Genomic DNA, 27,260 nt, shown 5'->3' with positions numbered 1-27,260 from the left:
ATCTATAGATTATGTGTGGTTGTTGGTTAAAATATAAAAACTTGAAAACTCAAAAAAAAATAAAAAATTTTTGCTAAAAAAACCGCGTAGGGCAGGGGGTTTTCATTCTGTTTAAATAGTAAGTGGCCCTTTGCTCATGGAACTACATGGAAAAATTTTCCATTGGCGGTCCTTACTTTACGCACAGTCCTGAACATTCGCAAACTTTCTCGAAGTTTCTAGGTGTTTAATTTGGCTGATGCCCGATAAACAAAGCTATTTTTGTTGCATTTTCTAAAATGAAAAAAAACAAAAAAACTAATATCTCACAGCAAACAGTTTTTGATTGCTAAGTAATTTGGTTGAAAATACATGATTATACATTAAATTTATTTAATGATAAAGCTTATGACATAGTATTTAAATACTTTCAACAATAATCATTTTCAAAGTCTCCCATCCAGGAGACCCTCTCAATGCAATAGCAAACTCGTCCTTATGTTCTACTGCGTACTTGCAAAGGAGTTTCTGCTCGTCTTCATTAATAACTCCTAAGCTGTTGATATAACAGAGTAAGTGAAAATCGCTCAATGTGTCAAGTGTTATAGGAGGAGGACTTGAAAGACCACGTTTGATCCCCAATTGTTTTGCAAGAGACTTAAAGTCTTGAGAAACAGATTGATATTCTCGATTTTCAATCGGGAAATCGCCAACACCACTGGTAAAGCAAGGCTTTTCGTTTTCTGGGAATCCATGTGTTAAAGTAACAAGAAGATATTCAACAGGGAATGCTGGCTTTGCATTTTCTTGAATAGTACGCTTATACTCATTGAGTTTTGTGTAAAAAACATCAGGAACATAGCGCTCATTTGTAGGTTCTTTGACGCGCATAACAGCTGGGTTTATAGAAGGTTCAATCAAATCAGCCTTGATCATGGCTTCGGCAGAGGCTGATACCTGATAACTTGTTATATCAATTTCTTTGTTGGAATTCCCGCTTATCACGCAAGTAACAAATTTAGAAGAATACTTGCCGTCAGTGCTCCATTTTGATGGATTAGGGTGATTAATTTGCATCTGGGCAGCAAAGCATATTTCCAAAGATGATAAAAAGTACGAATCAATATGTCGTTTACAAACAACAGACCCATTTCCTTCTCCACCATCAAGTAAATCTGTAAAAATAACACCAACACGCTCTAATCCACAGTATCCAGCTATTTTTTCAACTCTTTTTTCCTCTTCTTCCCAAGGAAATGTTAATTTGATTCCGTCCCGTTCATCTTGTTGTGGGGGTTCATAAATTGCTTCCACAACTGCTTTAATACCTAAAGGAACAGCATCATATTGCTCATAGTGGCCATATAAATAGCCAATTCTTTGTTTGCCTGTTTGTCTCCATGAATCGATAAAATTGTTCACAGTAGTTGATGTACTAAACTCAACATGATCAACCATGCGGAATTCCTGGCGTTGTAACGTAATAGCACTAGGCTGACATTTGGAGCAAATACCGGCAGGCCATGGAGGATGGCCAGTAGGACATTGTTTTTTAACGCCATAATCAGGTTCAGTGAGAGGTGGAACAAAAGAACCGGTATTTGTTGTTGAATCATTGGTTTTTGGCTGAATATTCAGTTTTCGAAGATAGGCATGAAAAGATAAATGCTTAATATTGTGCTCCTCTTGATAACTGGCATCGAATGGTTCGAGTGGCATACAGTAATCACACATTGCCTTTTCACCATGTCGACACATACGAGGATCGCGTTTTCTTGGGATTTTTCCCGGAAGCTTATCCAAAGCATCATCGATAGCTGGTTGTTTTGTATTGTCAAATATTTGTCGTGCAGATACGGGCTTCGAATTAGAAGTTGATTCTTCGGACTTTGGCTCTAAAAGATCTCCAATTGTTACAAATAGAAGATCTCCATGTCTTTAAAAAAATATTTAGCAAACTAAAAAGTAAACAGAGACTAATATTACTTACTTTAAACCAAGTGAAGAAATCGTTTGCCCAATGTAATTATCAATAGGATGGCCCTTAAACGAATGACTGTCGGAAAACAAAAATCTCTTTTGATCATATCCAGGTAGTTTTTTCGACAGCTAACTAATCGGTTATTATTTTCCAACAAAAAAAAAAAAAGAAAAAAAAAATAGGGAAAGAAATGCGAAAATTGCTGATAACTTACCTCTGACAGGACGACAGAAAAGTCGTCCTCGGGCTGAAGAGAAACGCGAAAAGTTCCTTCTGGTGTTCTAAATCTCAATAACTGCAAAATATAAAAAAATAATTAGAAATTTCATTAATTTAAAATAAAATAGTATAAATATATTCATTCATACCATGATTCAAAATTGGTAAAAGAATCAATTAATTAATATATCTCAATCTTAAAATGTTAAACTAAATATTGATTAGAGGTAAATCAAAATTGCCACCATCCCCAACCTCAGGTGGTGAAATTAAACCCTAACCCTCAACTGGTTACAGGATTTATTACAAAAATTTCAATCAATCTGAAAGAAATAGCTTATACCACCACAAAAAAAAAAAAACGTTTGAAAGAATAACAAGTCATCGATTTCCCACTTGACAAGCACCACAACAATGGCCGGAAAGATCTCAGTACTAACACCTCTTGCATACATCTTTGTCATTATTACTTCTCTTGTGATATTTTCTTCGGTATATCGTCGTCGTAAAATCCAGCAATTGGCATCCCTAAAACCGGTATACGAGCAATCCTTTGCCAGAAATAACTACTATACTTTGAAGTCTCAAAACGAAAAGGCTGAGCGCGATGGTTTAAAGAAACCGATCCCAGAAAAACTTATCAATGCCGCTCTTATTCGATGGGCTGGAGAAGATGTTCGTCAAATTGTTAAAATGAAGCAGGCCAAAGAGCAACTTACTGCTCTTCACCAGCGCGGTTCTATTGGTGATATCACCTACAATAAGTTTGTCACAAACGAAAAGGCTATTGAAATTGAACTTCAAATCATCTCTCAAGAGGCAAATTCGATTAAAGAAGGGTGGGCAAACACCATTTTTAACGTTGCAACCGAAGTTTCTCAGTCAGATGGCGTTTCTGCTAGAATTAAGGAGGCTTCTAAGGTTAAAGAGGACTACGAAAAAACTCTTCAAAAAATAAGGCAAAGAGCATTGGCGGAATTGTAAATAATGTATTTTTAAGTAATAAATTTACTGAAATCTATTAATTTGCTTAAATCAAGTAGATCACTAACAGTATATCATTAATCCTTTCTGCTCTTCTTCTTGGAAACAATCTTAAAGGGAACATTCCGTTCATCGTTTGCAGGCTTGTTGGCACGGCTTAAAATATCACTCCAATTGTCACCATTAGCCGACGCGTTGTAACTACCAGTCTCAGAATCAGCATTGGTACGTCTCTTAATGAATTCATCAGCAAATCTGCGACCATCCATTGTAGTAGAATTAGAATAAATGGTATCAGCAATGATTTCCTTGGATTCACCGCTTGCAGGTAAAGAAAGAAGCATTGATAAAAGCTCTGTCTTATTGACACCAGAGTTCAAATCAGTCAAAGAACCCTTGCACCAATTCAAAAAGTCCTCAGAAGCTGACACGGCTTTGGAAGTGGAGGAATTGGAGGAGCTAAGAGGAATAGTAGCAACTGAAGACTTGCGAGAACTGGGAGCAGAAGAGATGGAAGAGGCAAGAGAGATAGGTGCAGCAGTGGGTGCAGATGCAGAAGGAGACGCTGTAGTAGATGAGGTGGAGCTCCCAATCTTTTTCCCACCGGGGCCAACTGTTGTCCAAGCTCCACCGCGAGTAGAAGTCGGTGTAGCAATATCAGCATATCTTCTAGCGCCTGAAGCAGAAGAACTGCTGGAAATTACAGATGCAAGAGAACCAGCAGAGTTGGAAATAGTGGGTGAATTAGAGGAAGAGCTACTGGAACCAACAGACAGCTGCTTGCTGCGTTTGGCAGCCTCTTCCTCTTCCTTTTGAATCTGAGCAAGAGTCTTCTTGGGAGCAGCACTATTTGAGACACCAACGCTAGCCCATGTAGCACCAGATGGAAGAGCAGGGCTAGTGTTGACAGCAGCAGCAGCCGCAGCGGCTGCCCGCGAAGCTTGCAAAATAGCGGCAGCAGCCTGTTGTTGAGCCTTGCGAGTTTTTCTTTCAGCAGCATCGATTTCTTGGATTTCCTTGAGGGAAAGAGTTTTAGGTTTAGTCTTTGCTTCTTTTTTAGCCCAAGGAGCAAGAACAGGTTTAGATGGAGTCGAAGGACTCTTGGAAGAAACTGGAGCAGTGGTCTGTTGAGAAGTCGAAGATTGGGTGTTAGGGGCTGAATCTGGAGTTGCGGCGTTGTTTGCAGCAGCAGAAGCAGCAGCAGCAGCAGCAGAACTAGAACTCCTCTGTTTTTCAACAGGAGTGGGGGCAACTGAAGTATCCACAATTACACTGATTACTTCTTCTCCAGCAACTTCGGCTTCCCATTCCTTGTTTCTGCTATTTGTTTCGGCAGTTGAAGCAGTTTGGGCTGTGGAAGAGCGCTTCTTAGATTTAGACAGACTAACTTCTTCTCCTGAAGCTTGTGAAGCTTTCAGAGCTTGTGAAGTACTTGTTTCATTTGAAAAAGTAAGATCGGCATCCGACCTTTTCTCAGTTTTCTTTGGGGGTCCAACAGGTTCGAGAGAAGGCTCTCTCTTAGAAAGTTCAACTGTTGAAAGCTTATCTTCCAAAGAAGAAACTGAACTTTCAAGGTCAAGAGCAGAATTGATGGGAGAAACGGTATCCGAAGAAATATTTTCCTGTTGAACTAAAGGTGAAGTTTTATTAGGTGGTTGAATAGCAGCTTTAGAAGGTCCGGGAGATGCAACTTGAGCTAAAAATGCATCTTTATCAGAAGGATCTTCTTGTTCAACTTCGGAGTGAAGGTTAAGCTGCAAAACAGCAGGAGAAGCACCACCAATATTTGTATTGCTATTAGTGGGGAATGCGTTAGCCAATCCCGAAATGCTGTTGTTATTTAAAATGCTAGAGTTCTCGTTGAAATTCCCAATACTAGGAATACGACGAGGTGTATGAGGAATTGAACCAGGTGCACGTTGCCATGGATCGTTGTTAAGGTGAGATGCATTGACTTGAGATCCGGGTAAACCAGTAAAGCCAAATGAGGAAGGAACCCCGGATGTGTTTTGATCAGAAATTGAGCCTAATGGCAAAGGCTGATTCGAAGAATTAAGATGAAGTCTGGCCTGAGGATGAGACCAGGGTGACATAGGGGACAACGGAGTAGCAACTGGGGACATGGATCCCCAAGCTGGGGCTTGTTGTTGCTGAAATTGTTGAATTGATGGAATCTGTGATTGCTGCTGTTGCTGTTGCTGTTGCTGTTGCTGTTGTTGCTGTTGCTGCTGCTGTTGTTGTTGCTGTTGTTGTTGCTGCTGCTGTTGAAGTTGTAATTTCAAAAGAAGCTCTCGTTGACGAACAAAATTTTCCTGCTGCTGCTGTTGATCATAATAAGCATTTGGCTTAGCAGGGGGTAAAGACACAAGAAAAGGTTTAACAGCATTGCTGACACGTACAATAAATTCCTTTAATGTATAGTACTCGGTTTCATCTCTTCTGCGAATCTGCAAATCATCCTGGAACCAATTTTTGGAATACCAGTCGTGCATAAGCAAACCATTAAAGGGGCCCTGCTCGTTACCAACCATATCTTTGTAAACCCATTCAATTTGATCAGGAGGGAGCAAAACAGGAATTCCAGGGGGTGGAGGTGTATTAGACATCAAATGATTAGACATAATACCTGGAGGAATGTTACCAGGTCCAGACAAAATTCCAGTTGAATTGGCGTTAGATCCAATATTGTTGATTGAGGGCTGGGTTTCGCCCAATGATGATACTCCAGAGGCAATGTTAGAGAGCAATGGATTGGCATTTCCAACAAAAGGACTCCAAGAGTTAGTGTTATTATTAATGGACCCAACATCAGACAAAGTTGCAGGAACAGATGCAGGTGAACCCACTCGGGTCACATCTAATGACAAATTAGATCTTGAAGGCAAGAGGTTGTTAGTGTTATTAGCTGCAGTATTTATTGTAGAGTTGTTACCAGCAAATCCATTAATCCCAGCCATAGCGTTTGAGGTATCGTGATTGGAATTGACCTTAGACAAGTTATTCCCCAAACCAGAGTAAAAAGAACCTTGAAGTTGGGATGAAGAAAGCATGGGACTGTTAACAGCGCTGTTCACCGCACTATTGGCGTTAGAAATTGAATCATGAGTAGAATCATTAGCAGAGATGTTAGAAAGAAGGGAATTATTAGTGCGGTGAATGTCCAAAAGTGGAGAATTGGAAACGTTTGGTCCCAAGGAAGATGGCTGCAAGCCATTTTGATTTTGATAGTTGTTATGATTATGATGATGGTGGTGATTGTTATGGTTATGATTGTGGTGATGATGATTATGGTGGTGTTGTAAATGAAGCAACTGTTGACGATATTTATGATCGAGGATTGCTGGATCATTTGGGGTTGCAGAAAAATACAAATCAGTACGAGGCTCTGATGCTGGCTTAATGATGTTGGATCTCTTCATAGAACTCCAAACTTCCAGCATTTCTTCATTAGTATATTTTTTCCCCGATGAGTTGGAACGCAAGACATCTGCAACGCTTAGTTCCTGATCCAACTCTAAAGATATATCTTCGGGTTCAGAAGATGATGATGCAGAAGATGTATTGTCTAAAGCAAGTGGGTGATCCAAATCCCCTCCCCCTTGAGAAGAAATATTAGGGGACGAAACATTATTCGAAAAGTCATTATTTGTACCAGCTGTGTTCCCAATAGCCAAGCCGGAGCCACCATTACCCCCGATTGTATTGTTAATAGCTTGAGGTTTTGGCGCGGATGATTCAGATAGAGGGCTGTTAGATTGGTGAGGATTCAAACTAGCAATAGATCTGGAAGTTCTAAGCGTTCCAGTGGTAACTCCAGCTGAAGAACGGGATAAAATCGTAGAAGAATTTACGGTTCTTAACCCGGAATTTGGAGTGGTAGAGCGAAGGATGCTTTGAGCAGCAGCATTAGCAAATGACATCGGAGTATTAGATGAGTTGGGTGGAATGATTGAACCTGCTGAATGAGGGACGACTGAAGGGGATGAGGAAGCTGTACCTGCTGCGATTCCAGACCACGGGATCTTATTGCTGGGAGGCTGGGCACGGGTACCAGAGATAGAAGGTGGAGTATTGGATTGGAAGTTGGATGTCGTATTAGGGACCTTCGAGGGGATGGATGGTGATTTAGTGGTTTGTTTTGGGCGCATCCTAAAAATAAGATGAAAAATAACAAAGCCATAAGGCTCCGTATTTTGATTTTGTTTCAAGAAAAAATTTTAGGTTAGAAATTTTCTTCTATTTTTCTAATATTGCCATCGATGGTTTGATTGAAAAATTATTTCATCAATGAACAAGGGGAAGAGATACAAGGTAAGACTCACCATTCGGGACCAAATGACAAGGAAGTAGATTTAGAAGACATCGTTAGGAATTATTTAAAAAAAAATAAGTGTTTATCTGGTTAAAGAGACAAGTGATTTATATATGACTGTTGAATTGATGATTGCTGATGGTAAGCTGGCGTTGCTGCTTTTCAAGTTGATTGGGCTGATTGGCGAAGTGTTGGTTGTGGTGGTGTTTAAAAGGTTGAAAGGGGAGGAAGCAAAACAAAAAAAAAAAAAAAAAAACTTTTGTTACAACATCTACAACCTCGTTGAGCCAACACGCGTGAAAATTTTTGTCAATGTGTTACATGTTTTGACAAAAAAAAAATTACACTTAACTACATACACACACACGTTTAGGATATTAAAACTAAATAGGGTAACCTCTTTGGAGTGGGACTTTAGTTGGTTATTAAATTTTTGAAATTAATTACTTCTATAGAAGGCTTCGTTCAAATGCCGACCAAATCTTCTGCGAGTTCAAAAAGAGCCAGGTCTCGCAGAGAATCTGAATTGAAAGAGGGAGCTATTAAGACTAGGAAAATAAGTCACGAAAGTGTGGTTGATGAGAATACCCTTGAACAAGCTTTGGAATCTGAGAGTTCAGATGAAGAAACAAATTTGGAAATAAAAAAGTCACTTTACTTGGAAACAATTCAAAGATCAAGGTTAGATTTTGATTTTGAAAAGATTTGCTCTGTTTCCCTTTCAAATATTAATGTATACGCGTGTCTTGTGTGTGGCAAATACTTTCAAGGCCGTGGCGAGTCATCACACGCATACTTTCATTCAGTGGACGAGGATCACCACGTTTTTATCAATTTCAATACCCTTAAGGCTTACATTCTTCCAGAAGGTTACGAGGTCACATCTAGCAACTTGGACGATATAAAATACGTTGCATTTCCTACTTATACTAAAGAGGAAGTTGCTAATGTCATAGACACTAAACCATTTTATGAAAACCGTTATGATTTAAATCATCAGTTATATGTTCCAGGGTTCATTGGAATTAATAGCATTAAGCAAAGTAACGATTATGCTAATGTTGTTATTCATGCATTAGCTCATGTTAAGCCTTTGAGAGACTTTTTCTTACTCAAGGATTTTTCAAAAGTTCATAATACTGATTCTAATCAGTACCCAGAACTAGTCAAGAGAACTGGACTTTTATTTCGCAAATTATGGAATCCTCGAGCTTTTAAACCACATGTATCTCCTCACGACTTGCTACAATATTTTTCTTTATTGAGTAAAAATAAGTTTACTCCTGATAAACAGTCGGATCCATTTGATTTGATTAACTGGTATCTCAACACATTACATCTTGCCTTGGGGGGCTCCAGAACCAAGTTTCACTCAAGTATAATACAAGAAACATTTCAAGGGAAGATGGTTGTTTTGTCAGAAAAGGTATCCAAGATAAAGCCGATAATTAAGGATAGTCTTTTAAACAAAGATGAAAATAAAATAGATGTGATGAAGATTCCATTCATGTTTCTATCTCTAGATTTACCTCCGGCACCATTGTTTAAATCAGATCATAGAGATGCACAAATTCCTCAGATACAATTAACCAAGTTGCTACAAAAATATGATGGTATTACGACCCAGGAACTTGCTGGTCACAGGAAACGTTACAAAATTGAAAAGCTTCCCCCATATCTGATATTCCACATTAAGCGCATTTCAAAGGATAGCGAGGTGAACAAGTTTAATCCTACTGTTGTTAGTTTTACTCCACTAAAGCTTGACATGAGACCTTATGTGCAGAATATGGAAGGTGCTAATAGCGAATTACCAATTTACTACAACCTGATTGCTAACATTTCTCATGAAGCCAACACCACAGCACAGGGCGAAGATCAACATTCGTGGAAGGTTCAACTATTGAATAAAGCCACTAGAGAATGGTTTCAGATTCAAGACTTGGACGTTTCAAAAGTTCGACAAGAGCTTTTGTTTTTAAACGACAGTTACATACAAATTTGGGAGAAAGAATGAAGTTTTAATTTTCTAGCAGGCTAATAATATTAAATTGTGGTAAGGGTCGGTTATCATTTGTATCTGTGGGGAAGGGTGATATATTTGTTTTTTTTTTTTTGTTTTTTTTAAACACCCATTCTCTTTGACATTTCAGCATGCACATCTGTTTTAAGTAATCCCAGGCCATTTGCAGTTCCATTTGCGCCAAAATCCGGATAGATTTCTTCCCAAGTAACATTGTTTTCCTTGTTCATCAAGATATCGTGGTGGGCAGAAGTTCCCAGACCCAAAATTTCTCGAGGAACCAAAGAGTCAATGCTTTTCACAATTTCCAGCTCCATGCCTCGTCTAATGGGCTCGGCAGCACCCAGTGTTCGGCGATAGTTTTCCATCTTCATATTGAATTGTGTTTCCTCCCACTTTTCTAATCTGGCTTCGAGAGGGTGTTTGCTATTTAAAGCAGCTGACATGCTTGTAGGACCATTGTTGCGAAGCGTGTCGCGAAGAGCAGGCACACTTGGGGCGCCCTCGCCATAAGACGTGCTGGAAACCTTGGAAGGTGCAGAATTTTCAGGAGCAATTCGTAGAGACTTGATATGTTGTTAGTAAAGCATATTTGAAAACTTCAAATTCTAGGTGTATCAATTCATACCATGGTGGTGATTTTGTATTTATTTAATTTAGAGATGTTGATGAGCTTGTGCTTGTGCTTGTGCTTGTAAAAAGGTGGCGATTCTGTGTTGCCACAAAAAAAAAACTGAGATGACCGCGAAAATCCAAAGTAGGGTAATTTTTGATTTCACTTCTAATCAGTCCCTGGTTAAGACTTAGTCATTTTTACGTAATCAAAACTTGAGGCCGAGTGCTACAAATTCTTGACAACTTGAATTCTTAGAATATTTCAACCATGATAAAAAAATGACACACAGCTTGTTTATAATTGTACATTATTTGATATTTCATGTTCTAAATTAACGGTTAAATAAAAACTACTTTCTATATGACTTGACCTTTAAAAAAAAAAAGGGGGGAAATTGGCTTATAACAAGGCCATTCCCAATGCTGCAACGGCTCCAAATAAAGAACCACCCCACATGTGAGAATTCTTTTGAGAAGCATCGTTAGCTTGAGCAGCTGACGAAGAAGCTATAGAACTTGCACTTGATGTGGCAGTTACACCTGATGTAGATGTCCGTACTGTAAGACTAGTGCCTGATACTGTTGCAGTATTCTTGGAAGAAATTGCGGTGGTAGTGGTAGTGGTACCAGTAGCTCGAAAGCTACTGCTGCTGTTGGAACCGCTAGAACCACTAGAATTTCCTGAGTCTGAACTTGAACTTGAACCTGAACCTGAACCTGAACCTGAACCTGAACCTGAACCTGAACCTGAACCTGAACCTGAACCTGAACCTGAACCTGAACCTGAACCTGAACCTGAACCTGAACCTGAACCTGAACCTGAACCTGAACCTGAACCTGAACCTGAACCTGAACCTGAACCTGAACCTGAATCAGAACCAGAACCTGAGCTAGAACCAGAGCCAGAATCAGAACCAGACCCTGAACCAGATCCTGAACCAGATCCCGAGCCAGATCCTGAACCAGATCCTGAGCCAGAATCAGTGCCAGATCCAGTGCCAGAATCATTATTACCACCATTATTATTATCATTTCCTCCAGAATTAGAGCCTGAGTCACCATTGTTGTTATCATTATTTCCACCATCACCATTGGAGCCAGGATCCGATGATGAAGATGAGCTGGGTCCATCAATAACAGTGCTCACAGATGGATCTTCACCACCAACAACAGGGGAAGTTTCGCTATTAGAGTTCCCTTCAATAGAAGTGCTATCATCATTACCAGATGGTGTGGAAGACAATGAAGATTCACCATTATCATTGACTTCACTTGAGCTAGACGATAAAATTTCGGATGAAGGTTCATCTCCCAGAGGGGTACTTGAGACTTCATCAGAAGAAGAAGAAGAAGAAGAAGAGGAAGGTTCACCTTCTAAAGAAGTACTTGAAATGTCATCAGCAATAGACGAAGAAGAAGTTTCGTCTCCCAGAGAGGTACTTGAAATGTCATCAGCAATAGACGAAGAAGAAGTTTCGTCTCCCAGAGAGGTACTTGAGACTTCATCAACAATAGAAGAGGATGAAGGTTCACCTTCTAAAGAAGTACTTGAAACTTCATCAACAATAGAAGAAGAAGAAGTTTCGTCTCCTAATGGAGTACTTGAAACATCTTCAGGAACTGATGAAGAAGATACCTCACCATTTTCAACAGAAGATACTGAAGAAGCAGTGACATCAAAGTCATCAGTGTAATAATTGATACCACATTTTTGGAAATATGGAAGCATTGACTCTAAATTACTTTGACGAACATCTTTGGGACAAGAAGTACTACCACAGACAGGAGCATTTAGACGAAATCTTCCGTGATAGTCTCCACAAAGACAGTAATTATCATCTCCACAGTTTTTGATTTCTTCTTGAGCAACAAAACAACTATAACTACAACCTTCGTGTTGAGCAGATACTGAAGTGATTTTGAGTAAGGTCATGCAAAAGAGCCATGCCTTTGGTTGGAACAATGAAACAATCATTATGATAAATGGTTTAAAGAATGTATTAGTGATTAGTGATTAAATATATTGTATTATTAAAGTGATAAAGAATATTTTGAAAAAATAACAAAATAACAAAATAACAAACAAAAAAAAAAAAAAATGGGAGGGAAAATCCTTGGAGTATTTATAGTAATTTACAAAGCCATTGTAAGTCAAAGCCATGTTTTGAAAAGTCCGTGGAGATTTGTTTTGAGCAGGACGCATATAATAATAAAAAAAAAAAACTGGTATATATACTCCGCACCTTAAACACAACCTTAAACTTTCGAAGAGGCTAAAATCAAAAAGGCGGCGCGGGGTAAATAAATAAATAAACAAATAAATAACCTTCAATACACATATCGTGAAAATATAAAAATATCTTGGCGTAGTTGTTGCTGCCACTGCTGCCACTGCTGCCACTGCTGCCACTGCTGTTGTCCACTGCTGTTGTTTCTGCTACTCAAAATGGCATTTAAATTTATTTTTTTATTTTTTTCAGCCTCCTCAAATAAGCATTTGAGAGGCTGATCAAAAAGCAAGACTTTAAAATATACAACCAAAAAAAAGAAAGAAAGAACCAACGAAAAAAAGGTAACATTTTGTTACTGCTGTTTGTGAAGATCTTTCCCAAAAAAAAAAAAATTAGCCAATGTGGAACTGCCTCATTTGTTACTGGCCTTTCCGTATATCTCATTGTATTCATTTTCCGGTCCACAGTCATCAATCAAAACATGCTTATTCCCAGCAAGAAGCTCACAATGATAGCGAGTATCAAACAAATGTACATTCACAGTCTTTTGGTCCCGAGAAACAATGGGAATCGAGTAGACTGGGTTAGACAAAGATTCCGCAGGTGCAACATCCCAACGCTGTTCCATGGGTGGCTCACAATACAAACGGCCAAAGGAAGCATAATCTGCTGCCTCTTCCTCGCAATAGGGGAACGTATAATAATACCCATAGATAATGTTGGACTTAAGTCCAACCTTACCAGTATTGTCAAGAATAGATGATGGTCCAAAGTTAGTTCCCTTGGGGAACATGTTTTTAGGATCAACAACCTCCGAAGAAACTTCAATTTTCTTAAGTTGCGTTGTCAGCTCTGTGAAAAGTACAAACCCCTTTTCCATCTCACGTACATTGGTTCCATCTGGATTAGCAACCGTGAATCGGATCTTGACAAAATCATGCACTAGAGCATACCGAGCTTTATCCTTGGACTTGAGCCGCGCCACATTGTCGATACGAGTTTGTGCTTTTGTGGATGCAAATTCACATGCCCGAAAACGTTGGCACTTGGCAGGGTCCAAAAACAAGTCGTTTTGTTGAGGGAAAATTACAGCCTTCGTTTGAGGGTCCACCATGCAAAGTTGGAAAGTCTTATTTCTTTTGAAAAATCTCCAAACTAGACGATTAAGCTTTGAGTAGAAAATGGCCGTGGCAAATACATCACCTTTGGACTCAATCTCTTGGTACTTTTCCAAAAGAGAAAGGGTTTCCCATGACTTGTTGATGGGGAAATACCCCTGACGAGGCTCAACAAGAGTACAGCTTCCAGTGTGAAAATGACTTTCGGCAGGCAAGATCAGACGGACTGCAAGATTCTGCAGATTCAAGTCCATAATCTTTTGAATGGACTTTTTGTTGCCTCTGTTACTATTGACTCCGCCAAAGAAATCATCCTGGATATCGCTAAAGTCACAATATGATCTGCACAGATTATGGCTGTTAAATGAGGAAAGGTTCCCGCATTTACGAATGTAGTATGTAATGTGCTGGATTGAGTGCACAGTTAATGAAAATATGGAGAGATTGGCTCCTTGGGAATACCCATCAATGACAATGCGTTCTAGTCTTTTGACTAAATGAGCAAAGGAAATCTCCAAAAAATCCAACAATGTAGGACTAATTTCTCTTGAAATGGAGATTTGCAAAATCAAAGTAAATTCCAAAATAAGAATATCTTCGATATCGCTGCCCAAGTTGAGACCATCGGAATTACTCTGGTCACTCAAGGCCTCGAAATAAATAATATAAAAGAGATCGAGGAACTGCTTTGCTTGCACAGATGAAAGAGCTCCTGGAGATCCCTTTAAAATTTTCTCATAATCAAACTTTTCCTTCAACCATTGTGAAGGAAGCGCTCGATTAAAAAAATCAAGGACGTGACAAAACCTGTTATGAGCGCCAATTGTTTGGGAAAACTTTGGTATATTTCTGCGGTAGCAGTTTTCAGTAGTACTAAATGCAAGAGTGAGGATTTTTCTGCAAGTAGAAGAATAATGGAAATTCATAAAGTCAAATGGGAATGAGTCTGGAAGGAAAATAGTGTCTAGCTCTAAAAACACATTGCGGTGGTTAATACCTTCAACCTTGCAAATGTCCTTGGGGAACTTGCCACTCTCAACATCTAAAAGATTTTGAAACTTTTGGTACCACTCATTATCCTTGAGGGTTTCATCAGGCTTAAATGGTAGGTCAGTTGGATTGAGCTGGAAGTTGCATACAGTGCCACTTGCCTCAACACCATTGCTTGTGAAAAGATGTTGATGGTGTAAATCAATATTGCAAGTCTTTGCACCACATACCCGACAGGGGTAATTGCCAAACTCGTAAACATAACCCATGGCCAAACTGACTGAAGACAAGTCTCCTGTAATAAACCCAAGATACCCCTTCATGATTTTCCATTGTTTGACATCAGCATCATAAACTCTGAAGCCAACCGACCCAAGGTCTTTAAAGTCATTCACAATGGCCTGGAAATAGGAATCAATAGAAATATTGTGCCAGTTGCTGGTGAACTTTGGTAGATAAAAGATTGGAAACATGTTTTCCTTGAGGTATCGTTCACTAGGTGGGAGGTTGAGCAAAATGAGATTGATTTGGATGAGCTCCACACCAGTGGCAGTTTTATAGACGCTAGTATTGACTAATGACAAGCAAAATAACAGCTCGTAAGGGGTTTTCAGGTACCCCTTTTCGCGGAGTCGCTTAACAACGTTGGACTCAAAAACATTGTCGATTGGGCTTTTGGTTTGGGCCGTTGGAGAAGTTTTTATCAGCCGCGCTAAAGTTGGATTGCACATCATGTGGCTTACTAGTAGCTTGGGTGAAGTGTATTCCAAATCAATGGTTTCTGTGCTGGTACACCGGGGGCACTTGTACAAAACGTTGGGAAGAGGGCTATTGTTTACCGTATACTGTGAGCTCGTATAAGCATAACAGAGACCGTTACAAACCTTGATTGTTTTGACACCAGAGCTCAATTGCTCTATGATGTTGTTTCTAGTATCTCGTATCAAAGACTGTTTTTTAAGTTCAGTGACGATATTCCATATTTGGGTATTGTGTTTTAGTACGTTTGTGAACCAACGTTGATTTGTCAGATTGGTACTAGTGAATGCAGGGAAGGGTGTGCGGCAAAAGCTATTAAACAAGTTTTTGAGAGCTTCGCCATCTTTTTCATCACCTTTGAGATATATTAAATCGAAATAGAGTTTTAGGTAGGAGTGTGCGTCTGGGTTGGTTACCGGATCAAAATATTGAAGAGCGCTACTAAATGTATCTTGGAGAGGAGTATGAATTGTCAAAATATGCTGGGTTGTAAGACTAGCATTATTGTTATTGTCGGTTGAGCTATTTCGATGATATTGAATGACTGTATTACTGGAATAATCTGTTTTATCAATGATAGGCCGGAAAAATAAAGTCATTAAATCTTTTTTTTTAAAATTCCGATGAGGAATATAAATTAGTGATTTTTCCGTAGTTAGATCCAAAAAAACATCAATTTTCCCCTCTTTTGGTTGATTAAAAGAATTATGTTCCTCTTCAATACCGGGTAGTACTAAGCCAGGGAAAAGTTCGAAATATGTATTACTAATGTCTAGCTGGTCTAAGTACTTTGGTCGTTCTATACTTGATAATTGGATATGAGTTTTTGTAATGGATGAAGGAAGTCTCTGTTTCTTTTCCAAGTTGTGGTTTAAGGGTGTCACAACAAATGAAGTATCGGCATTAAAACTTTCTGGAGGGACAGGAGAGGGATTGATACCAAATGATTTTTCAATTTCGGTTATGTTTGGAGTAGACAGGTTGTTGTCAAAGTTAAGATTTTTGTCTTGAGAATAGGTATTGTTGGGCTGATTGTTATTAGTATTAACGTTAGTCAGCGATGGTGTATTTCCAGAAAGTAGTTGATTAATGTTAACACATGATTCTATATTATTGCTCTTTGGGTTTGTTAGATTAAAATCCATGGATTTAGATAGTGTATCTAAGGCATTATTGAAAAAGGTTTGGTTTGTGTGTTTAACGTGTGTTGCTGCATTTTGGGAAGGTTTTTGTAGATGGGAAGAATTTTCATCTCGTTTGTAAGTCTCTCCATAGTGAGATTGAGTCTGGTTTCCAAGAACAGTCAGAGATGGTTGTTGTTGTTTTGGAGGAGGTAATGGTTGATGTTGTTGATGATGATGATATTTTAGAGGAACTCCATAAGAATCTATGCTTGATGTACCCCCACTAGTTATTTTTTCAGAAGTGGTGGGTAATGTTGCAGTAGTGTTACCGGTACCAGAATCGTACTGCGTGGCGTCAGAACCACTACTGCCATTGCTATTGCTGCTGTTGCTGTTGCTGTTGCTGTTGCTGTTGCTGCTGCTGCTGCTGTTGCTGCTGCTACTGCTACTGCTACTGCTACTGCTGCTACTGCTACTGCTACTGCTGCTACTGCTACTGCTACTGCTGCTACCGCTACTGCTGCTACCGCTACTGCTGCTGCCGCTACTGCTGCTACTGCTATACAAGGGATTTGGTTGAGGTAGTAGAAGAGGGTTGTATGGTCGATGTTCGGAAAGAGAAGTTTGACACTGATCACTAGTCACGGTCTTTGAATGGATATTATAAAATGGCATGGTGTTGTCATACATTTGGTGACTGGATCCGTTCCATGGAGAAATGTTTCTAACGGCAGCAGCCGTTTGGCCTTGATCTTCAGCAGAAGACCAAAGAGCATCTTTAGCTGGATCAGAAGGAGCAAACGTTTGAGTATTTACAGGAGATGGGAGCTGGAAATGATGACTTGGGTCAAGATGTTGACTAGTATTATTATTATGATAGATTCCATTACCATCGAGCCTTATATTTGGGGGTTCTTGTCGGTGGGGTTGTGGGCCGGGCTTATCGCCCAGGATATATGAGCGTTTACGTTTGATAGAAGAGGATGATGATGATGCATTTGGGTCGGGGTATTGGTAAGAGCTGAGAGATGTTGGAGGTTGAGCTCCAAGATGGTACTGAGATAGTTCGTTAATATCAAGACTTGGGAAATGATGATGGTTATTGTTATTGTTGTTATTGTTATTGTTATTGTTATTGTTATTGCTACTGGTATTATTGTTGTTAGACTGAGAGCTATTCATTGTTTATGCGGGTAGCAAGAGCACAAGGACATGGGCCGTTTTCATTCTGAAGCTTGGACTTGCTATGAGCAAAAAGAAGAGAGATTTCCTAAACCGTGATAGGAGATATATAATCTACTGGATGGGGAAGGGGGAGAAGAATGTATTTTCTTTTATTTTTTTATAAATATTATCAACAACAACAAATGAATATTGAAGTATATATATATATATATTTTTTTATATTTAAATAATAAAATTATTCTTCTTCTTTTGTTTGAAAATATGGATTTTGAAAGGGATTTGTGTTATGTCATCAAAAAAAAAAAAAAAAAAAAATCAAATTGGTGGAGAGTTTTTTTAAAAAAAAAAAATTAATAAAAATTAAAAATTAAATTAAAAAAAAAAAAAAAAAAATGTCAAGGGTTAGGGCTTTAAATTAAACTGTCTTTTTTCATATTTTTTTTTTTTTTTTTTTTTTTAAATCTTCAAGAGTCATTCCGCTTAATGTCGGCTATGAACAGAAACAAAAACAAAAACAAAAAGAGCCGCCGCCCTTAACAATGAATAAAAAGAATCTTTCAAAGAGATCATCTCAAAGACTTTGAGAAGTATTCTCATTCATAATAACTCAACCTTATCTCTTTATCAAGAAATGACATTTGCTTCAACTTCCATCCAAATAACATCCTCTTCCACCTCCCACATCCAAGATCTCGGCCCGTCGGCTGTTTCTTCAAGTGCCGATAATCTCGGTCCGACCTCCTCCAATGGCAAAAGCCTTAAATCACCAGCTACAATAACAGATAAAGTATATCACGACAAAATCAGTTCCACAACGGCCGTCCAACTACACAAATTGAGGTCCCAAACAAATATCGATTTCTCTGCTGCTACTGTTACTGCTACTGCTACTGCTACTGCTACTGCTACTGCTACTGCTACTGCTACTGCTACTGCTACTGCTACTGCTGCTACTACTGCTACTGCTACTGCTGCTACTACTGCTACTACTGCTACTACTGCTCCTCCTCTCCCTTTTTCTTCTTCTTCTTTAGAATTCGAACATACCACTGAAATTAACTCAAATGATGAAGAAGATAATGAAGAATACCCTGAAGGAGGATTCGATGCCTGGAGAGTCGTCTTTGGATCCTTCCTCGGACTCATTGCTGTCTTTGGCCTTGTAAACTCTCTCGGCGCTGTCCAGGCCTATGTCAGTGTGAACCAACTATCTACAAAAAGTGAATCTCAAGTCTCTTGGATTTTCTCCGTATTTGTTTTTTTCTCCTTTCTCTTCACAGGCCAAGTCGGACCCATCTATGACCTCTATGGGCCATATCACCTATCCGTCTTTGGCGCCATACTATTCACTCTCGGACTCATGACTGTTAGTCTCTGTACCCAATACTACCAGTTCTTCCTATCCTTTTCTGTCTGCTGTGGAATCGGTACAGCCCTCCTTATGACCCCAGAGGTAGCCATCATAGGCCACTGGTTTAATAAAAAACGCGGAACTGCAATTGGAGCAGCAACTGTTGGAGGAAGTCTAGGTGGTGTTATTTTCCCCATTATGCTGCGCCAGCTCTATACTACTGTTGGCTTCCCCTGGGCCATCCGAATCCTGGGCTTCATCAGTATGTTTTTGCTAACAGCATCCATTGCTCTTATGAAACCACGACTTCTCAATAGCCAGTCTACTCATAAAAAATTCAAATTCTCACTCGAAACTCTCATTGATTACAAATCTCTTAAAGATATGCGCTTTACATGGCTCATTATTGCAAACTTTCTTGGAGAACTTGGTGTCATTAACGGCCTTACCTTCCTTACATCTTATGCATTAGCGCAAGGCATGTCTGAAGAAATGTCATACGCTTTGCTTGCCATTTTAAACTCCCTGGGGATGGTGGGCCGTATTGTTCCAGGGATCATTGCAGATCGACTCGGTCGCTTCAATACTCTTATAGCTACCACAGCTGCAGCCTCCATCACCATTTTTGTCATATGGCTCCCCTTTGGCCATACAAGCGCAGGCCTTATTGTTTTTGCAATTCTTCATGGCTTTTGTAATGGAGGTATTTATTCTCTTGCTCCAGTTTGCTGCGGACAAGTTTGCAAAACCAGAGACTATGGTAAACGTTATGGGTCCATGTACTTCTTTGCCTCAGTCACCATTCTTCTAGGTGTCCCGCTCTCAGGATCCTTAATTAAAAATGGTACAGATTATACCCGGCTTGTTATTTTTAACGGTTGTGTTTACGTTGGAACCACCATCGCGCTTATTCTCTCGCGCTACTGCGCCGTTGGTTTCCGTTGGTGCAAATGGTAATTACCATTATAATTATAATTATAATTAATATATCTTCTATATAGATTTTGTAAATCTTATAATGATATTAAATAAAATAATAATAAAAGGTCCATACGTAAACAAACTGTTTTTGGTTTTTTTCTACTCTCCCACCAGGTCCCATTTTATATATATTCTTAACTAATAACCTACTTTCTTGGCTTTTATTTTTTTTTTTTTATTTTTTTTTTTTTAAAACACCTGGGGAAGAGCCGCACCATCACCTCTGGGATCGCTACCTGCTGAATACTTTGTATCCTTACGTGCATTATATCGAACCACCTGTCCACGGCCAAATAATGACCGCTGATCACCCTCAAGAACAACAATCTCGTGGCCCAATGCCTTAAGACCTTCAATTGTTTCCTCCGGAATGCCTTTTTCAATCGCAACAACAGTCGTCTTGGTAGTCGTAGGACCGCCCGGTGTACCACCCTGAGGAAATGCCCCTGACTGAGGTTCATCATCTCGAGACATGAGACAGATTCGTGGAGCATCAAGAGCCTCCTGCTCATTAAACCCAAATAATGTTAGATTCAAAAGTACTTGGACATGACCTTGTGGTTGCATAAACCCACCCATTACACCATATGTCATATACAAATCCCCAGTCTTAAGACCCTTTTTTCCCTCAGAATGATCCACCGTCACCATGGCTGGAATAATGGTATGGTAAGGTCTCTTTCCAGGCTCATACACATTAACACTGCCCTTGATCAAGTTAAAGTTGCCGCCTCTGTTTTGCAAAACAAACCCAGACTCACGCGGTACAATACCTGACCCGAAAAGCCCATAGACGCTGTTAATGAAAGAGCACGCGTTTCCCCATTGGTCCGTAGCTGTCAGATACACGGTATCTGACTTGGAACCAAGATACGCTACATTTTCTGAGGCTTTGGAAGCATCAAACTTAATGTTGCTAGTAGTAGAATTTTGTAGCTGAGCATTAATGTATTCTTCAGTCAAAAAAGTTTCAGGTGCAGGCACATTTTTGTTAGAAGCTGCGCTCAGATCTGAAATGACACGCGATCCGACATCTCGGAATGAACTCTTAAGAGACTCAATCAAAAGATGCAAATACTCTGTCGAGTTATGGGTATAAGAACCAAGAGACTGGCCCAGTTTGCCGGACTTTTCTAAAGCCTGAAGAATAGCCAAGGTCTGGAGTGCAACAATACCTTGGCCATTGGGTGGAATTTCATGTACACGTAAGGTTTTTGCGGAACCTGGGACCTTCCAAGTAGTAGAGATTGGTGGGGCATCATCAGAATCCAAAATAGTCGACTCGTGTGCCGCCAAATCCTCATGTGTCAAGTACCCCCCACGAGCCTTGACAGCCTCCACTATCTTATCTGCCACCTCGCCCTTGTAAAACCCAGCCTTACCTTCTTTTGCTATTTTCTCATAAACCTTGGCCAAGTCTTCGTTGACATACGATTCACCTGGTTCGGGCGCTCTAAATTTGTCTTCTTGAGAACCATTATCTGTTGGAAGAAGTAAAGCATTGCCGCCATCAGTGTTATCACTACCAGCACGCTCGACAGCCACCAGTTTCTTGATACCAGCCTTCCACAGTCCTGCAGAAACTTCAGGAACAGGCGCACCTTCACGAGCAAGCCGAATAGCGGGCTCAAGGATTTGGGCCAATGACAATTTACCATTTCCAAATGTATCGACAGTATCTATCCAGCCGGCAACTGCACCAGGCACAGTCACGGAGTGTACATGGGTAGCAGGAATCCCTGGAATACCACTTGTATTTTTATTGTTGATGGAATTGAGATCTTTTACAAGTTGATCATAGGAAAGATTTTGAGGAGATCTGCCCGAACCATTAATTCCCTTAACAGTTTGGGACTTTGAGTCGTAAAATAGTGTGAAAATGTCACCACCAGGACTTGTCATGTGGGGTTCCAAAAGTCCCAAGACGGCAGCAGCTGCAACGGCAGCCATCTATAAAAGAATAGACGTGGTTAATCTCTTTAATTAAAAAATAAATAAAAAATAAAATTGAAATGAAATGAAATGAAATGAATAATAGACATACAGCTGCGTTTCCACCTTGGTCTAAGATTCTAAGACCGGCTGCAGATGCCAAAGTCTGCGAGGAAGCCACGATACCTTTATTAGAGTAGACAACAGATCTTCTTGTAGTTTCTGAGAACTTTGAGTCCATTTTTAATAGATAAATAGAATAGTTTAATGGTTATTTAAAATAGGTAGAATAGGGAAAAGAAGTAAAGAGAAAAGATGGCTTTATATATATATAATTGTCAAAAAATAAAATTAAAAGTGACTAATTAAATAGCAAAAAGTGTGTGGGGATCCAACAGTTTTTTTTTTTTATGTCTCTGAGCGTGGGGGGGGGAGAGAGAAATTAAAAAATGCTATTGATGGAAGAAAAGTTAAAAAAAAAAAAAAAAAAAAAAAAACGGTGTTTGATCACGTGCATTGTTTTAATTTTACACTTGCCGTACCTTCAAAATGGCGTTTTTTTTTTTTTTTTTTTTTTTTTTTCAGCAGTCAATTTGATAAAACCAAGAAATTCTTCGGGACACCGATACAGACAAGTGAAAAAAAAAGATTTGAAGATAAATTTGAAGAATTATTTTATCATTGAAATATAAAAATAAAAAAAATTTAGTCATTGATATATATATATATATCTCATTTAAAATTAGTCATTCAAGTTTAAAGAAAAAACAAAAAATTCATAAATGTCATTAATAAAATAAAAAGATAACCAGTTACTATAAACAAAAAACAAGAAAAAAAAACCCCAGAAAAAAGACTTTGCCAATTTATTTTGTATGATATTATTCCTTATAAGGATTAAAAAGGTTCTTAAAATTGTATCATCATCACATTATTATAACCCCAATATTGCAGACAAGAAACCGGTTCTTGTTCAGTTTCTGCAATTATTAGAAATAATTTATCAAATCATCTGATATTGCTCAAACGCAAACCCCCCGTAGGCTCCGTTACTCCCCACATTGGCACTGTTCCTGTTACCACTGCTACTGCTACTGGTCCCAGAGTTAGGTCCATCTTTACTGCTGCTAACACCAGTATTCGGAAGATTCCCAGTAGTGCGATTAACATTAGCTCCATGGTTATTGTTACCACTGCTACTACTACTGTTGTTGCTGCCACTGTTGCTGGCGTTGTTGGTACTAATATTTCCACCACTGCCACCGCTAACCGACGAGTGATGACCATCTAGTTGACTGATACGAGACATAATGGCCCCATACTTGGGTCCATCCTTAAGTTCTTGCAAAAATTCAACCGCCCAGTAAAGACAAATATCTTCAAGGTTATCAAACTTTTCACGCGACGGGTGTCTGTTGGCTAGCTCCATGATTTCACGTCCCTTTTCAGCACCATACAAAAACATGACTAGTAATGTTCCACGCGTTTGTGTAGGGTATTTTTGTAAATAATAATTGGCCATATCAGGAACATGTGTATCAAGTGTAGATAACTGCTGTTGCTGTTGTTGCTGCTGTTGTTGTTGCTGCTGTTGTTGTTGCTGCTGTTGTTGCTGCTGCTGCTGTTGCTGCTGCTGCTGTTGCTGCTGCTGTTGCTGCTGTTGCTGCTGTTGCTGCTGTTGCTGCTGTTGCTGTTGCTGTAGCTGCTGCTGCTGTTGCTGTTGAAACTGTTGTAGTTGTAACTGCTGTTGTCGTTGATGTATAATCTGCTGCTGAAGTTGTTGGCGGTGTGAAGACCCAATCATGGAACCCCTTACAGACTCTGGTTGGTTCATTCCGACCTGTTGGTGGTTCAATTGTCCAGAAGCAGTGGTGGACGATATTTTGAAAATAGACGATGATGACGATTGTCCACCGCCATTACTATTACTCACATTACCACTACCGCTACCACTACTACTACCACCACTGCCATTCCCAGTCCCCCCTGCGCTTGTTTGGGACGATGGATTATCTGCAAACCCACTCTGGTCTGTTCGATGCAATGTGTTAATGTGCGAGCTATACGACCCGCCCATCGACAAATGCGTCGACAGGGTGCTGGTGGAATTAGGCGAGTGAGACAATGGTGAGGTCGCCTGAGCACTGCTACTATTTTTGCGACCAGGAACCATAATTTCTTTAGTACCCGAATTACTGCTATTGTTATTGTTTGAGCCTGAACCTCTGGAACGGATAGAAGACCCTGTGGATGCACCATCACTTCCAGGATAATTGGGACTAATGGCTATCCCACTACTACTGCTGCTACCATTACTACCACCATTACCTCCTCCGTTGCTGCTACTACCAATTGAATGTTGATTCAAATGAGGCTGTCCTCCCGGGTTAATTGCGGCATAGGCTCTATTTGGTGACGACAATGGCATACCAGAGTCTCCATACTGATTGTTATTGTTGTTGGTGCTGTTGCTATTATTGTTGTTGTTGTTGTTGTTATTGTTATTATTACTATTATTTTCATGAAGCTGTTGTGAAGAGGGATTCCGCAGAGGTGACGACGTCGTTTGAATGTGCTGCGATGCAGGTGAAAGTTGATTGTTGCGTCCCGTCGAAGCTGCAGCACCACCCATAATAGCCACCGCAGCAGATGATGAACCCAGCGAGTCAACTCCTTGGTTCAACGATACTCGAGATTGTACACCTCCCATATTAGGGCTATTATTGTTGTTGGCGTTATTATTGGTGCCATTGTTGGTATTGTTGGTATTGTTGGTATTGTTACTCATAGACCCTATATTAGTAGGGTCATCAATCACCATAGCATCCGTATTGCTTAAAGACCCTGCACCTGCACCTCCACTTCCACTTCCAGTGCGATTATTATTCCCAGGAATAACAATGCCGTTTGTGGTTGCTCCACGGAGCTGTGGGGATTGCAGATTTTTCGCTCCTGCATCCACATTGTTACGTGGTATATTCAAAGTAGCTGCTGGATTAGGCGTTCGTTGGGGTCGATTGTTGTTGTTGCTGCTGCTATTGCTATTGCTGCTACTGCTACTGCTACTGCTACTGCTATTGCTACTGCTATTGCTACTGCTACTGCTGCTAGCATTATTTGTGCGAGGAATGATTTGCTCGCGAGAATTGGCATTACTATTATCATCACTATCGCTGTCATCATTTTCTCCATCATCATCTTTAATATTGAGACGTAACGATAGAGCCTCTGCAAGCTCTGGTCGAATCTGTAAAATATTTTCAATCTGGCGTTTGACCGGGAAAGGCTCGCGGAAATATTTGGCATGCTTTAGGCGTTTTTGAATAGCTTGATCGTGGCACTGTAACCAGCCGTCCTCGTCAAAGGTCACGCCTTCTTGACGACCTAACGCTGCGTAGACCATGTATTTGTCTTTGGTATTGCGAATGTGATGTTTGACAGCGTTGGCTAAAACAGAAATAGACCGGTTGTCACTGGCATTAATTTGGGCATTGTGTTGCATCAATTCGGCAGCAACGGTTTGCAAAATCTTACTGCTAAAAGACCATCGGACCTCAGACGCGTCGCAATCCTTGACTGTTCTTTGCAGTGAATCAAAAACAACACACGTTTGGCTGATGGTCCATTTGGCATATGATCCACGACCAGTTTTATTGGAGGATGATTGGTTATTGTTATTAGCACTACTTGTAGAATTGTTGTTTACTGAGGACTCATCATTTTGTTGAGTCGGTTTTTCTGAAGGATTGGTTGATCCACTAATTAGTTGATTTTCGTCCGATTCCTCATGCCTTCGTTTTAAGGGATTTTGTGGTGTAGGTCCTCCTCCAAGAAGAGATCCATTGTGATGGGTCGCGTAATGGGTTTGGCGATGACCTGTGTCGTTATTGGCATCATCTTTTGGCTGTTGTTGCGAGGTAGTAGAAAACAATAATTCTGGGCTGTCATCCTCAGGTGGATCATTTAAATGGAAACTGTGAGTATGTTGTTGCTGTTGTTGAGAGTGATGTAGTATGGAATGTGGGTTATGTAGTTGTCGGTGTTGTTGCCGTTGTTGTTGGTGCTGTTGGTGTTGTTGATGTTGTTGATGTTGTTGATGTTGTTGATGTTGTTGATGTTGTTGATGTTGTTGATGTTGTTGATGTTGTTGTTGTCGATGGATTGATAAAAGATCTCTACGCGAATCCGGGTGATGAAATGCTCTATTTCCATTAAATGGATCTTGTTGTCTTGAATGATGAAAAGACCTCGCTTGAGAAGAAGCTGGACCATCATTATTATTACTATTGATGTTGCTGGCTGAGCTGATATTGCTCCCATTAGGTCCAAGCCCCCCGGGTATTGATCCACCATTACCACCACCCGAAGCACTGGTCCGTGCAGCAAAGTCGTCCAGCACTGATAAAGAATCGCTTAGGTTTTGGAGTCGGTTCCGATGTATGTTATGGGTAGGTTTTGTTTGGTGTGGAAGTGATGATGGGAACGCAAGCAAATTGTCGCCCGTGGGGTTACTGGTGGATGCAGTAGCAGTTGTCACTGCTGCCACTGCCACATTATTTGGATTATTTTGTCCGTTTGCACCAGCAGCACCACTGTTATTAGAGCTGTTGGTATTGTTATTATTACTATTATTACTGTTATTACCGCTATTAGTGCTATTACTGTTACTAGTATTATTATTGTTGTTGTTGTTGTTGTTGTTGTTGTTGTTGTTATTGCTACTACTACTGTTGTTAACACTATTATTATTATTATTGTTGTTGTTATTGGTGTTGGTATTGGTATTGATTGAATTCGAGGTATTACCTCCATCGTGAGAATCCGGAGAAACTCCGGGACCAGTAGCCATGTGAAGTAATCCGGTAGATGCAGAGTCGCGAGATCTCGAAGGTAAACCCATTTGTTGGTCTACCTGACGAGAGTTTCTCAGTCCATAGTTTTGTGGGGCATATGCGAACTGATGTTGTTGTTGCTGCTGTTGTTGTGGTTGTTGTTGTTGTTGTTGTTGCGTTTGTTGCTGCTGTTGCTGCTGCTGTTGCTGTTGCTGCTGAGAATGGTGATGAAAGCTTCGTAAAGACATGAGAAATGTAAGGTGTTTGTGTATATATTGTTGTGAATATTATTACTCTATCACGTCTATATATATATATATTAAAAAATTTAATAATAAAAATAATAATGAGGGGGTAATTAAGCGGATTCGATGAAGAGACAGCCGGAGACTGATTAGAATAAGAAGAATAAAAAAAAAAAAAAAAAAAAAGTATTTTAAGATGAAGCACAAGCACAAGCGTATGGAAGGAAAGTCCTTTCAAAAGTGCTGCTATTTAGTGGTAATGGTAGAAAGAGATTGTAAGTCTGTGGTGGTGCGAATTATTTGCCAAAAGAAAAGAAAATGGTGATATGGTGGAGAATCCCAGATATTTTGGTGTTGTTTTAGAGTTTTTAAAAGGGTGGTGTTGGGAAATTTTTTTTT

The 27,260-nt window shown here is 39.7% G+C and overlaps 10 protein-coding genes across 10 annotated transcripts; 3 read left to right on the top strand and 7 right to left on the bottom strand.

Moving 5' to 3' along the window:
• Positions 1–399: 399 nt before the first annotated feature.
• Positions 400–2,331, bottom strand: SAPINGB_P000708 (uncharacterized protein; the record flags this gene model as incomplete). Its single annotated transcript, XM_031995431.1, has 4 exons — positions 400–1,915; positions 1,970–2,022; positions 2,175–2,255; positions 2,329–2,331. The coding sequence occupies 4 exons, from the start codon at positions 2,329–2,331 to the stop codon at positions 400–402; spliced, it is 1,653 nt and encodes a 550-aa protein (XP_031851322.1).
• A 262-nt stretch (positions 2,332–2,593) lies between these two features.
• On the top strand, positions 2,594–3,163 carry SAPINGB_P000707 (uncharacterized protein; the record flags this gene model as incomplete). Its single annotated transcript, XM_031995430.1, has 1 exon — positions 2,594–3,163. The coding sequence occupies one exon, from the start codon at positions 2,594–2,596 to the stop codon at positions 3,161–3,163; it is 570 nt and encodes a 189-aa protein (XP_031851321.1).
• A 77-nt stretch (positions 3,164–3,240) lies between these two features.
• SAPINGB_P000706 (uncharacterized protein) lies at positions 3,241–7,526 on the bottom strand (the record flags this gene model as incomplete). Its single annotated transcript, XM_031995429.1, has 2 exons — positions 3,241–7,312; positions 7,486–7,526. 2 exons carry the CDS (start codon positions 7,524–7,526, stop codon positions 3,241–3,243), a joined length of 4,113 nt encoding a protein of 1,370 aa, XP_031851320.1.
• Positions 7,527–7,944: 418 nt separating this feature from the next.
• SAPINGB_P000705 (uncharacterized protein) lies at positions 7,945–9,492 on the top strand (the record flags this gene model as incomplete). Its single annotated transcript, XM_031995428.1, has 1 exon — positions 7,945–9,492. The coding sequence occupies one exon, from the start codon at positions 7,945–7,947 to the stop codon at positions 9,490–9,492; it is 1,548 nt and encodes a 515-aa protein (XP_031851319.1).
• Positions 9,493–9,599: 107 nt separating this feature from the next.
• SAPINGB_P000704 (uncharacterized protein) lies at positions 9,600–10,129 on the bottom strand (the record flags this gene model as incomplete). The annotated part of the gene is made up of 2 exons (XM_031995427.1): positions 9,600–10,064; positions 10,127–10,129. The coding sequence occupies 2 exons, from the start codon at positions 10,127–10,129 to the stop codon at positions 9,600–9,602; spliced, it is 468 nt and encodes a 155-aa protein (XP_031851318.1).
• Positions 10,130–10,513: 384 nt separating this feature from the next.
• On the bottom strand, positions 10,514–12,088 carry SAPINGB_P000703 (uncharacterized protein; the record flags this gene model as incomplete). Its single annotated transcript, XM_031995426.1, has 1 exon — positions 10,514–12,088. The coding sequence occupies one exon, from the start codon at positions 12,086–12,088 to the stop codon at positions 10,514–10,516; it is 1,575 nt and encodes a 524-aa protein (XP_031851317.1).
• Positions 12,089–12,756: 668 nt separating this feature from the next.
• SAPINGB_P000702 (uncharacterized protein) lies at positions 12,757–17,517 on the bottom strand (the record flags this gene model as incomplete). The annotated part of the gene is made up of 1 exon (XM_031995425.1): positions 12,757–17,517. One exon carries the CDS (start codon positions 17,515–17,517, stop codon positions 12,757–12,759), a length of 4,761 nt encoding a protein of 1,586 aa, XP_031851316.1.
• A 634-nt stretch (positions 17,518–18,151) lies between these two features.
• Positions 18,152–19,828, top strand: SAPINGB_P000701 (uncharacterized protein; the record flags this gene model as incomplete). Its single annotated transcript, XM_031995424.1, has 1 exon — positions 18,152–19,828. One exon carries the CDS (start codon positions 18,152–18,154, stop codon positions 19,826–19,828), a length of 1,677 nt encoding a protein of 558 aa, XP_031851315.1.
• Positions 19,829–20,041: 213 nt separating this feature from the next.
• SAPINGB_P000700 (uncharacterized protein) lies at positions 20,042–22,025 on the bottom strand (the record flags this gene model as incomplete). Its single annotated transcript, XM_031995423.1, has 2 exons — positions 20,042–21,802; positions 21,897–22,025. 2 exons carry the CDS (start codon positions 22,023–22,025, stop codon positions 20,042–20,044), a joined length of 1,890 nt encoding a protein of 629 aa, XP_031851314.1.
• A 762-nt stretch (positions 22,026–22,787) lies between these two features.
• On the bottom strand, positions 22,788–26,864 carry SAPINGB_P000699 (uncharacterized protein; the record flags this gene model as incomplete). Its single annotated transcript, XM_031995422.1, has 1 exon — positions 22,788–26,864. The coding sequence occupies one exon, from the start codon at positions 26,862–26,864 to the stop codon at positions 22,788–22,790; it is 4,077 nt and encodes a 1,358-aa protein (XP_031851313.1).
• Positions 26,865–27,260: the final 396 nt, after the last annotated feature.

The sequence above is a fragment of the Magnusiomyces paraingens genome (genome assembly GCF_902498895.1).
Source record: "Magnusiomyces paraingens strain CBS 517.90 genome assembly, contig: contig1, whole genome shotgun sequence".
NCBI classification, from domain to species: domain Eukaryota; kingdom Fungi; phylum Ascomycota; class Dipodascomycetes; order Dipodascales; family Dipodascaceae; genus Magnusiomyces; species Magnusiomyces paraingens.
Note: the sequence above shows the minus strand (reverse complement) of the source record. Positions and strands in the feature narration are given on the sequence as shown.